Source organism: Ipomoea nil, unplaced genomic scaffold (assembly GCF_001879475.1).
Source record: "Ipomoea nil cultivar Tokyo-kokei standard unplaced genomic scaffold, Asagao_1.1 scaffold0804, whole genome shotgun sequence".
Classification (NCBI taxonomy): domain Eukaryota; kingdom Viridiplantae; phylum Streptophyta; class Magnoliopsida; order Solanales; family Convolvulaceae; genus Ipomoea; species Ipomoea nil.
This window is the reverse complement of record NW_017617232.1, coordinates 2,911,273-2,923,843: the sequence shown is the minus strand read 5'-3', so window position 1 is coordinate 2,923,843 and position 12,571 is coordinate 2,911,273. Positions and strand designations below refer to the sequence as shown.

Below are 12,571 nucleotides of genomic sequence, written 5' to 3'. Positions count from 1 at the left end.
GGCAGTGGAGAACGGGTATTGGCGCGGTATTAAACTAGATAGAACTGGACCTAACCTTTCTCACTTGTGTTTTGCAGATGATATGGTGCTTTTCTCGGAGGCCTCTCTAGAGCAAGTGGATGTCATCAAGGCATGTTTGGACAGCTTCTGCAGGGCTTCTGGACAAAAGATAAGTCTGGAAAAATCGCAGGTCTTTTTTTCACGAAACACGGACCCGTTGCTTGCCAAGAACATAGCGGCCAGGTTAGGCGTAGTGCAAACTACGGACCTAGGCCGCTATCTGGGTGTACCGTCACTTCATGGACGGGTGACATGCAATACTTTTTTCTGGGCTCTTTGATAGAGTTGCGGCAAGGCTAGAAAGATGGAAAGCAAAAATGCTGTCTATGGCAGGGCGTTTAGTGCTTGCTAGATCGGTCCTTAATGCGATCCCCGTCTACACCATGCAGACGGTTTATCTTCCTAAAAGCTTGTGCTTGGAGCTAGAGAAAAGAACAAGGCGTTTCATATGGGGAACGTCGAGCGCGGGCAATCAGAATTTAAGCCTCACAAACTGGCAAGTTGTGACGTCTTCTAAGGAGACGGGTGGGCTGGGTATAAGGCAGATGCATGAGACGAACATAGCTTTTTTGATGAAATTGGGATGGAGGCTCCAGACTGAACCGGATAACCTTTGGGCCAAAGTGTTGAACACCAAATATCGCCGGCAAGGCGATCCTACGTCTACCTCCGTGGGACGGAGGAAGGTATCAAATGTTTGGCGTGGAATTTCTGCTGCATGGCCCCAACTGGAGAAAGGGCTGACGCATGTGGTACGCAACGGGAAATCAACGCAGTTCTGGATGGACCCTTGGCTAACACCGCAACCGTTGTATAACCTGATGCTTTCACCGCTGAGCCTCCCAGACCTCTACGCACCGGTAGCAGATTATTGGGACCGAACTAGAGGGTGGATTTGGGAGAAACTGGAACTCACGCTGCCACAGGAGATCAAAGAAAGACTAGCTAGTTTCATGCTCACAGAGGAGAGCCTGGAGGACGTAGCAGGTTGGGGACCAGACGCGCATGGAAAGTTCACTGTGAAGTCAGCCTATGAAGCCATCACGGTGAACACGAGGGGACAACAAGACAGAGAATGGCGTGACATATGGAATCTGAGACTACCAGGGAGAATTTGTTTTTTTCTCTGGCTCGTGAAGCATGAACGAATTCTTACTAATGCTGAGCGGGCGCGACGTAAACTTACTACTGATGCAAGGTGTGTTCGTTGTGCAGGTAACGTGGAAGATCTATCCCATTTGTTTAGAGGGTGCGGAATAGCGGCTCACATCTGGGAATCGGACTTGCCGAGACGAGCAGCTGACAGTTTACGAAATCTAAGCTGGGCGGATTGGTTCAGCGTGAATCTGCGGGGAGAGGCGACAAGGGGTTTCGAAGAGGGATGGCCTGAACGTTTTGGGATCCGGCTTTGGTGGCTCTGGCGATGGAGGAACGACGAAGTCTTTCGCAATGAAGTGATGCCAGCGACATGCAAGTACGCCTGGGTGCGAAAATATGAACTGGAAGTGCGTGAGGCTTTTGCGAAGTGCAACTTCCAAGGGCGGGCTGTCATTCAGGCGGTCGAGACTGCGATAGCTTGGGAGAAACCTCCGGAAGGATGGTATAAGCTCAACTCCGACGGCTGCCTCAAAGGAAACGGAGCGGCGGGGTGCGGTGGTGTCATAAGGAACTCTGAGGGTGACTGGTGCGGTGGTTTCACTCATAACATCGGACGCTGCCAGGTGGAGGAAGCAGAAGCGTGGGGGGTCTTGCAAGGCATCCGTTTGGCCGCCCACCTGGGCGTAAAGAAATTGGTCATTTTATGTGGTCATTTTGAGGCAATGTTTTGAGTTGAGTCTACTATCATTTTTGGTCCGGTCAAAGTAGATTCAGGTTCTCATAAATTATATGTTTAATTCGATATATTATACACTAGCTCAAAATAGATAATGAGTGAATAAGAAATTGATTCTTAAAATTTACCCATTGAGTTAGATAAAATGGAATTTGAGAAGGCTTTTAAGTAGTCTTTGCCGCACATAGGCAAGACATGTGTTTGCACTAGTATAAATGCAATTTAACTTTTTAAATAATTTAAATTGTATAATATAGAGATTCTCTCTCGCACGTGGGAGTGCATATCAAGTTCTAAAAATGAGCTTGTAAATATTGAATCCGTGTGTAGTTAAATGTTCGTTTGAAAATTGACAACACATAAAGCTAAGATTTTGCCAATTTTTCTTAATTTTTTGAATTTTTTCCTAACTTTAAGATCCGAGATAAAAATCTACTAGGGTAGACTAGGTGAAATTGCCTCAAAGATATATTGTTAGACTAATGATCTTTGGGTTAAGACTTGCTTTTCGAAGTTATGATCTTCCAGAATAACCGTCTTTATTTGTGTGGGTTACATATTTGAATTAAAATTTAAATCAAATTGAATGCCATAGTTGCTAAATGCTAATTAAAATTTTAATAAGTGTTATTTCGAGCCATAAACCAATTTTTTTTTTCGCCTAGCACTTTTTGTAGGTTACCTACAAGTTGCAGGTAATAAAATGCTGACATGGATTTTTTTTTTCTTTTTTCTTTTTTTTTTCTTTTTACTTCTAGCACCTTGGTCATAGCTTTGTGTGGCGGAATTTCCTATGGAGACGAGAATTTCCTATGGTGGAATTTCCTACTGGTTACCCATGGATGATTGCATCACAATGGCATCTCAACACCATCTCCTAGCCACCGTCTTCCTCCTCCTCTTCTAACTAGCCGCAGGAGCTTTCACGGAGCAGGCGAAATTTCCAGTTAGTTAGCTCTGTTGGTTAGCTTATTTTCCTTTCCCGCTTTCACTAAATGTATAGCAGATATAACGAGTAGCCCTGTAAAGCTGAAAACTGATTTTGTCATTCATTCAATATACATTACGTCTCTTCTTTCCTTTGTGATCCTCAACAATACATGCATATTTATTCACCCAACTTTGCATGCAAAACAGAACATAATCAATATATATAACATGAATCTATAATATAATAATTAGGATTAGGATGCAAGAAAGCCATATGTGTGTGTGTGTGTGTGAAGGCCACTCCCACTATGCAAAGGAAAAGTGAAAAGTGAAAATTGAATTCTACACAAGAAATTATATTTGAACCTCCGAGCATGAGGGGACAACGACGCCTAGGCTGGGGATGCCGAAGACCTCCCCGAGAAGAAACACCCCCTGCTATTTCTTGCCCAGAACCAAGTGAAAATGATCCAAATGCAGAAAAGCTCCGATCGATCCTTTCTTAAAGATACTAGTTTCCAACAGCCACACTTCTATCGCCGGCGTTCTCTCCGTCCTACAGCATGCCGGATGCTCGAAAAACATGTTCTTCCACTTCCTCACCGTCCACCGACACTTCCGGGACGTGAATGCCACCATTGTCACCACTTTCCCGTACCTTAATTTCCGGCTCTACGGCTTTAAACCTGCCCTCGTTCGCCTCCATCCGCTGCGCGCTTGACCAGACTCTCAATTACGCGGGCATCTACCTCGTCGATCTCCTCCTCGCCACAGTCACCCGCATTATCTACTTCGATTCCGACCTCATCGTCGTCGACGACGTCGAGAAGCTATGGAGAATCGACCTCGATTCTGACGTCCTCAGAGCTCTGGAATACAGCCACGCCAACTTCATCCCTATTATTATTATTATTATTATTATTATTATTTATTTATTTATTTAATTAAGCTTACATGGACCCCATATCATTTAATTAAAGCCACGTCACTAACAAATAAGTCAAAAGAACCTAAAACTTGCGCCATGTCATACTCTTTATCGGAAAACCTACAAAAAATGTTAAGCGGAAAAAAAAATGATTTATGACACAAAATAACATTTATTAAAGATCATGATGCGACATGAATAACATTTAGCCTAATTTTAATCTTGGGAACAAATTGTTTGTCAGCATAGGTCGGGCCGTTTCCTATTCCCTGTCTCTGCTTTCCCGATTCTGGGTTCTATGCTACATAAACTCCAGTGTATCATCATCTTCATCATCATCATCATCATCATCATCTAAGGCATCAATGAATCAATGATTCCCAAACCGTTAATTTTGACATTGGATTAGCCACTTTAGAGCGGAGTGAGAAAGAGTTCTGCCGCAGCGAAAAGTAGCAGGCCTTCCCGGTTTCCAGTTTCCACCGCTTTCTGCACCGTGATTTGCCCGCCGCCTCCCTCTACCACCGCCTCTCTACTTTTCAGGTCAACCTTTTTGCCCACCCCATTGCCAACTAAGCATTCCGGTGGTATGCGCCGCTCCACCTCTGTCCTGTTTCCATTTGATAGAAATATTAATTTACTGCTTACATATGTGTGTATACATAGCAATTTGATGAACCCTAGTTCCTCGTTTTATAAATGAATAAATAGGTTTAGGAGATCACCATTGATGGTTTGGTGTTCTTATTGATCCAGAAATGGAACATGGTAATTTGGATTCTCAATTGAATTATGTTGCTATTGGAAATTGTTATTTATTTATTGAGATTGTGTTTGATGTTTAGCAGACCTATTTGCATTTATCCATCATGATATTGTATTATGCACTTGCAGCTATGAATCTGGTTTTCTACATTCCTTTGTCTTGAATTGTAACTTTGTAATTTGCCATTGGCTTTGCTGCAGTGATTGCTCGCTTCCCTACTTTGTAGCGTATTGTTTGCATATGAGATGGTAGCTATGAATGCATCCAATTTGGACAGTTCGCAGCATGAGCCCAGAAAGGTTGAAACTAATCCTGAGATGGATGATTTTCGATGCAGTATTAATGAACTATCCACTAAAGTTGATAATGTGAGTGCTATTATTTTCTTCAATTGGAAGCATACTTCCTTTCCTTTCTTTATTTGCTTGAACACATGAGCTTTCATGTTGGGAAGAGGTGGGGAGGTTGGAGAAGGGGAAGTTGCAATGCTTAGCAACTTAGCAGTGAGCTCATTAACTTAAACCCAATTGAAGGCAATCAAATCTGCTATTTATGAATTATGATATGTAGTATAATCTTCGTGCCAAAAAATGATATTTGTAAAATCACAGGAATTAGTACAAGTACTTGTTGATACCAAGAATGTACTCTGAATCTTGACAATAATTTTGCTTACTAATAGTAGTAGTCATGCTTAAAATTCAGATTCTAAAGCTCTGTCCTTGAACAGTTCCATTGCCTGGCATATAAAAAGAACTAAAGGAAACCAATCTTTTAATATAAGCTTTCCAGTATGTAGCTTTGTAACTAAAAGTGGAGCACAAACAGCATGTTGAACAGGACTTTTACCTATGTTTTGTGACCAAAGGGTTCAGTATTTAATTATAAAGGAATCACTTGAAGTAAGAGCAATTATGAAAATTTAGAATAAATATCAAAATTGGTGGTCCTATCTTTACAGCATAAGAACACTACAAGAACAAATGGGAATGAGTTTATACTAGTACAGTAGTACTATAGGTCCTTATTTATTTATTTATTTATTTTCTATTTTCTATTTTTATTTATGCACTTAATACATATCTTTCTATTGGAACATCATAAGAGGATGGGGGAATATCACTAGGACCACATTTTGGCCAGTTAGGGCAAAGGCCATTCATGCTTGCTTCAGTTTTCTAAATTTTGCCTCTTCTGTATACGCTTCTCATCCTATATTAACTGGAATAACTGCTACAAGTCTTAAATTTCAGCTTGAGCAAAGAGTTAAGGATGTCGAGAAATTTTACTTGAACACAATCACGAAGCTACCAAATTCCTCGAAGAGCACATCAACTGGGAAGGACAAAGATATGGATAAACATATCCCTAGTGTTAAGAGGCTACAGCAAGAAGCATCTCGTAGGGAGGCTGCTGCAGCGAAGAGAATGCATGAGCTTATGCGCCAATTTGGCACGATATTTCGCCAGGTAGTTGCCGATACTTGCAATTCTCTTCTTTTCTTTTTTGTCGTGGAGTTTGCATCCAAAGGAAAAAGATATGCCTGTTGATTTAACCTTCCAATTATTAGTGTTCTTTACTTTGGATATCTAGAATATTTCAACAATGAAATGAATTATTGGAAGCAGGAAAATGTTTGTTGGTTGCAGGTCACAAACTATGCACCCAAGACAATACCTTTGTAATGTATGGGCTCAGAAATTAGAATAAGCTAGAAGTTGCAGTTTCTGAATTTCCCTTTACTTAGATCCTTGGATCAAAGTGCTTCTTAGGTGTCAATGATGTTTTAGATGTTCTCAAATCTCAACAATTCAGTTAAAATAATGTGTCCTTTTCAATGATTTAGATCACACAACACAAATGGGCATGGCCCTTTATGCAGCCAGTCGATGTTGAAGGGCTTGGGTTGGATGACTATTATGAGGTAAGAAAACATCTTTGATCTTCATTTACATATTTCTGTATTCATTATGTATATATTGGTATGAAATGCTTTCAGGGTGCATGGATTTGTACCCAATAAAATTTACAATAAATAGATTAAAACCTAGTCAAGCCTAAATATTTTGAAACAATTCCAAAAATGTAATGATTAACTCCAACCTATGAGGCTTTGAAATGTAATATTTGCCATATTTGGATCTTTTGAAATTCTAAAATCCACATCATTCTTTGATCCACAAACCTGCATACTAAAATTGTAGATTACTTTGTAGATTGTAGAGGATAAGTAGTATTTACATATAAATACTAATGTTTCTAATATACAATAGTAATAATATGTCACTTCTAAGTGATTTTTAGATCTAGTATTATTCTAAACTTCAAAAAGATCTGTTTCGGTCAACGTAATAAGACTTAATTATTTTGATATATAAAAAACAATACTTAAAAGCAGCACTTAAAATGTAAAATCTAATATTCACATACTATATGTTACATGATAGCTTGTTTGTCTTCACCTAGCCTCAAAGTAATAAAGTAATGAATTAAAAGGAAAATGCTGAGGATCCCTCCAAGGAATATATTTTCTTGCCATGCATCCATAATAGAGAGTATAAAGAAACCAAATACATCTAAAACAGGAGTACATGTTATAGAACTCAAATTACAACCAAGACAATCATGAAACCAAATACATCTTGTTCCTTTGAGGAATGGGGTTTCGTTTAGAAATTCAACTCCACAACTTTTCCTGTAAAATTTGTTTTATTGGGCATTAGAAATTATTTCATACATTTGTCATCTATCTTAAGAAAATGTTTTGGAACTTTTCTTTTTCTAAATTGTAGTAGACTGGTAGTATTTTCTCATTCACTCATATGCTTAAATGCTTAATTCATTACTCCTAAATTTATTTCCCCATTTTTCTTGGCAAGTTGAATTGTAATGAGCTCGCAAGACACTACTTCCTTCCAGTAGGGGAAAATATCTTAAATGTAATTGTAGAACATTGTAAAAAAAGCAACTATATATATATATATATATATATATATATATATATATATATATATATATTAAAGATCAAGTAAGAACATTGCCTCAGGTGAGAAGTGCGGACAAATCGCTTCCATCGATGTTGGGAGATCTAACGGCTGGAAAATAAGGAGAAAAGGGGAAAAATGTGATGACATTTTTGTAATTATTACAAACTTTGTATGTGCACTAGGGAAAACCTGAGAGTGCATCTCCTAATAACTAACAGTGCACTCAACTTAAATCTACTTTCACAGATTTTGACAGATACACTCACAAGCTTTTCTCAGCGCGCATAAAAAAATTTGTAATAGTTATGAAAATGCCACTGCGTTTTTCCCCCTTTCCCCTTATTTATTAGCTATTTGATCTCATACATCGATGGCTAGCATTCGTTTGCACTTCTCACTTAGACAATGTTCTCACTTCTTAGTTTCTCTCTTTATTGTGTGCTATGTCAATAAAATATTGATTGTATATTCTGGTTGCTCGACCATGAGTCTGTGACTTCAAGGTTTAGGGTGCCTCTCTGCAAAGCAGACGATGAGGCTCTGTGCACATATCTGATTATTACCAGATGCCAATGTATGCATCTGTCTTTGCACAGCTCCCCAAAACCCAATATTAAAAAAAAAAATAGAAGTATGTGAAAAGAAAATGAGAGCTGTGTAGGAGATAATCTATTTTGCCAAATTTGTGGTTGGATCGTTAACATTCTCTATGATATTCCAAATGTGGCTTGCTTGAATTAATGCAATTACTTATGATTCTATCAGATTATTAAGAGGCCAATGGATTTCAGTACAATAAAAAACCAAATGGAAGTCAAGGATGGTACTGGGTATAAGCATGTCCGCGAAATTTATGCTGATGTGACACTGGTGTTCCAAAATGCAATGAAATACAATGACGAAAAAAGTGATGTTCATGCAATGGCCAAAGCATTGCTGGAAAAGTTTGAGGAGAAATGGTTACAATTTTTGCCAAAAGTTTCTGAGGAGGTAACCGAAGTGTTAGAGATACTTAAGCAATGCTCCCCCCCCAGCCCCTTCTCTCTTTTGGTAGCAACCACAATGCTTTAGGCTTTGGCTGAATTACATGTGGAATTCCATCTGGAAATAAACCTGCAAAATGTTTTGCACTTATTACTTATAATCTTTCAAGGAAAAGAGACGAGAAGAGGAGGAAAAAGAAGCTAAATTAAGAATGCAGCTTGCTCAGGAGGCTTCTCATGCAAAAATGGCTAGGGGTTTACACAATGAGGTATTAGCTAAACTCTTAGTTTCATAGATAGATTTAGTGAAGGGAAAGCAATTTATGTACAAGTTTATTGTAGCTTTGGGCATTGGATTGCTCCTCTTAAACTACTATTTGTTATTAATAGTGCCTCCATGCAATTCTTGGAATGTGATTTAAGATATGATTGGGAGTTTGAATAACTTGAGATACATGCTTTACAGCTATGCGAAGTTGATATGCGCTTGGATGAACTTAGAGGGATAGTTGTTAAAAGATGCAGGTGTGTTTTTACTCTTAATTGCTATTTGAAATTTCTTACCATTGTTCTTTGGTTTGATCTTTAATTGTCTTGAACTTCCTCAGTCCTCCAACATTTTTCTGTTGCTCTAATATGATAGACTGTTAAGCATTCACTTGACATTTTTCTGGTGCTGCAAATGAATTTTGGTTCACCTTTCCTAACACTCAGTCACCAAGTTTTCTCTAAAAACTTGAACACTATTAGTTTTTTTCACAACAATTAGCTAGAAAAATGACTGAATAAATAGTAGTAGGCACTCGAATATGAATATAAAGTTAAGCACTTCTGTTTGTAGATTTGTAGCTATTATGTGCTTGACTTTTTTTTCAGAATCAATGCACAACTTTCTGTTTTACTTTTTTCTTCTTTGATCGTATGATCGGCCTGCATTTGTATTCTTAATTACACAATTCTCTTTGTTAAAAACTTCAATGTTTTCTATTCTGCTTTCAGCCTCTAGTCATAGGCCGATGCAAGACACTGGATGGCCTTGGTTACAAATAATATGCACCTACCTGAAGTTAGTTAGCTATAGGCAACCTTGTACTGGTTTCAGTTTTGTCACAATGCCAAGTGTCTAGTGTTTACCTATCTTTTGCTAGGTCTATTTATTCCTTCAACCCTTTACATTAGCCTGGTTCCATGATCATTATGCATGTGCCATCATGTTTACAAAGAAGTTCTTTGGTCTCGCAAATCAAATAAATTTACTTGGGAAGTGTTTTTTTGGGTGTAGTATGTTGTATTACAACTGTGGCTAATAGTGCAGACAAGATCACTTCATTTATTCGTTATGGCAACTAATGTGTACTCCGAGATAATTTTTGTAGAAAAATGTCAAATTTGGACAAGAGGAAACTTGGCGTGGCTCTCTCTAAATTGTCCCCTGAAGACCTTACCAAGGCACTTGAGATAGTAGCTCAAGACGATCCGAGCATCTCAACCTCATCTTTAAACATAGACCTTGACATGGATACACAGGTCAGTATCAGAATTCAGAACTAAACCACCTTTCCTTTGTAAATTATCTTGGGCTTGAAGGAAACTTAGACGGGTTATTATTTTTTTCTTCGGCCTCTAGAGTGAATCAACATTGTGGAGGCTAAAGTTCTTTGTGAAGGATGCGTTAGAAGTTGAGTGCAAGAGTCCAAGCAAAGGCGAGAAAAATGATGCAACTGATATGAATGCCGCCACCAACCCTAACAATATCGCCCCTCCCAAGCGTAAAGCGGAGATCTGTGATGCTCTTGCCAAGTGTACAAAAAGGCGAAACAAGAAGCCAGCTTCTTAAGGTTGTTGGATTGAGGGATTCTCTTCATGTAGACTATTGGGTGGAAACAAAAGGCAGGCTGGTGACCTAAGTGAGGAGGGAATTTGTTATGTTTCTGAAGTGCCAAAGCATAAACTTCTGAACAGATTCCCTGTGGCTAGTTTTAGTGAAGCCAAAAATTTTAACCGACTCTACTGCAATTTTAAGAGAAAATGACAAGTATTCTTAGTGGAAGTTATATTTCACCACGTGCCAATTAGATAAAAGGGGAGAGAAAAAACAAGAAAAAAGAAATGTAAAAAATCACTTACTATTATGAGTATATTATCAATGATATATATGATGTGACAAAAAACTATGCAAAATCTTTAACTGTTTAAGATGCTTTATAGAGTAAAATTGAAAATGCATTTACGATCTCAATTTTAAGTGCACGTGATGGTGTTCCAGTAAAACAATTTATTAAAAATTTAATTTAATTTAATTTAAAATTTAATTTAATAAATATTTGGTATTATACTATTTATTACGGAGTATATTTGAAATGCATAAAATGTTCAACTTCTATTATTACCAATTATTATACTTGGGTCAAGGTTCACTTTACAAGATGAATTATTGATATAAGGTTTATTATTAAAGTATCAAATGTTCATTTTTAGTGCATTGAATGTTTTTTTTTTCTCGTACTAAAATGTTATTTTTAGGTATACTATAAAAAGGGAACATTTTTTTTTTTCAAAAAAATAAAAAGGGAACATTAAATATACTAAAAATGAACATTTATATGTGATCTACATTATAATATGGACCATGGTCCATACTATAATTAGCCAAATCCAAAGCTAACTACTCAATAAAAGCCAAACATTCTCATATAGGAGTATTATGCTGTGCAACCGTGTGCACCATGCAAGGTGCACACGGAATTGGATTCAATAATTTCTATAATGTAAATTCATAATTTCTGTACTATAGATTCATAATTTTTAAACTGTATAATTATCAAATTATGAACATATAGTTCTGTGATTTGTAAATACAGAGTTCAACAATTGGGAATATGAACATAGAGTTTTGTAATTGTGAATATAGAGTTTAATAATTATAAATCTATAGTATAGAAATTATGAATCTAATTCAATTCCGTGCACAACATAATTTGCCTTTCATATAGGCAAATTATAACATGGACTAGGGTCTACCTTGCATTTTGGACTAGGGTCCAAAAATAACATTTAGATTCTATACCTATAGTTGACACATTCTATAACTGCAGTTAAGTGTTTATATTATTATATACTTGTAAACAAATTGAAGGCACACCTGACACCACATGGTAATTACAAACACATAACATGATAACTACAGACACATGAATTTTTAACTGCATGTATAAAATATGTTAACTGCAGACACAACATGTTAACCAACATCCTATGTGTTTGCAGTTAACATATTCTATACTTGCAGTTAACAATTTGTGTTGTAATTATCATGTTATATATCTGTAATGACCATATTATGTGTCTTCAATTTGTTTACATGTAAAAACAATTTGTTAATTGTAGTTACATAATGTGTCAACTGCAGACACATAATTTTTTTACTAGAGTTCACAATGCAATATGAACCCTGATCCATGGTATAACAATTATATTGCCTCATATATCACAATTGTGCCTTGATTTACTAATTAATTTAATAACAAAAAAATCAAGCTTATTTGGACTAATCAAACCAACTCAATTATTTCAATCCAATAAATTATCATGGCCAATTAAAAAGATTGACCTAATAATCAATCTCAAAATAAAATCTAGAGATGACAATTTGCTCCATCCCCGATTGAGATCTTCGACCGATCCCCGCCCTGACAGGAATGGGGATAGGAAAATTTTTTGAGGAACGGGGACGACGACGGAAAATGTATGTAATTCCCGTCGAGGACGGGAATACTCTTCCCCGTCCCGTCCCGTCCCCATATAGTTATTATAATTAAAAATAAATAAATAAATAAATAAATAAATATATATATATATATACATATATATATATACATATATATATATATATATACATATATATATATATATATATATATATATATATATATATATATATATATATATATTAAATTAAGACTTAGGTTTTTAATTTTTAAAATTAAAAATTACACTAATTTAAGATTTTGACTAAGAGTTGATCGGGGATAGGGAATCCCCGTCCCCACCTAATTTCCCGTAGAGACGGGATGAGGACTATTT

General features: G+C 36.9%; 1 protein-coding gene across 3 annotated transcripts; it reads left to right on the top strand.

Annotated features, from left to right (window-relative positions):
* The first annotated feature begins 3,988 nt into the window (after positions 1–3,988).
* Positions 3,989–10,584, top strand: LOC109177210 (transcription factor GTE6). 3 transcript variants are annotated; one of them, XM_019326524.1, is made up of 9 exons: positions 3,989–4,339; positions 4,719–4,886; positions 5,772–5,987; positions 6,365–6,442; positions 8,271–8,495; positions 8,665–8,757; positions 8,955–9,013; positions 9,865–10,015; positions 10,116–10,584. In XM_019326524.1, the coding sequence occupies exons 2-9, from the start codon at positions 4,764–4,766 to the stop codon at positions 10,323–10,325; spliced, it is 1,155 nt and encodes a 384-aa protein (XP_019182069.1). In that variant the 5' UTR covers positions 3,989–4,339; positions 4,719–4,763; the 3' UTR covers positions 10,326–10,584. The 3 variants fall into 3 exon arrangements, with proteins under 3 accessions (XP_019182069.1, XP_019182067.1, XP_019182068.1); XM_019326522.1 differs by having other exon boundaries at positions 8,659–8,757; XM_019326523.1 differs by having other exon boundaries at positions 4,711–4,886; positions 8,659–8,757; positions 10,116–10,325.
* Positions 10,585–12,571: the final 1,987 nt, after the last annotated feature.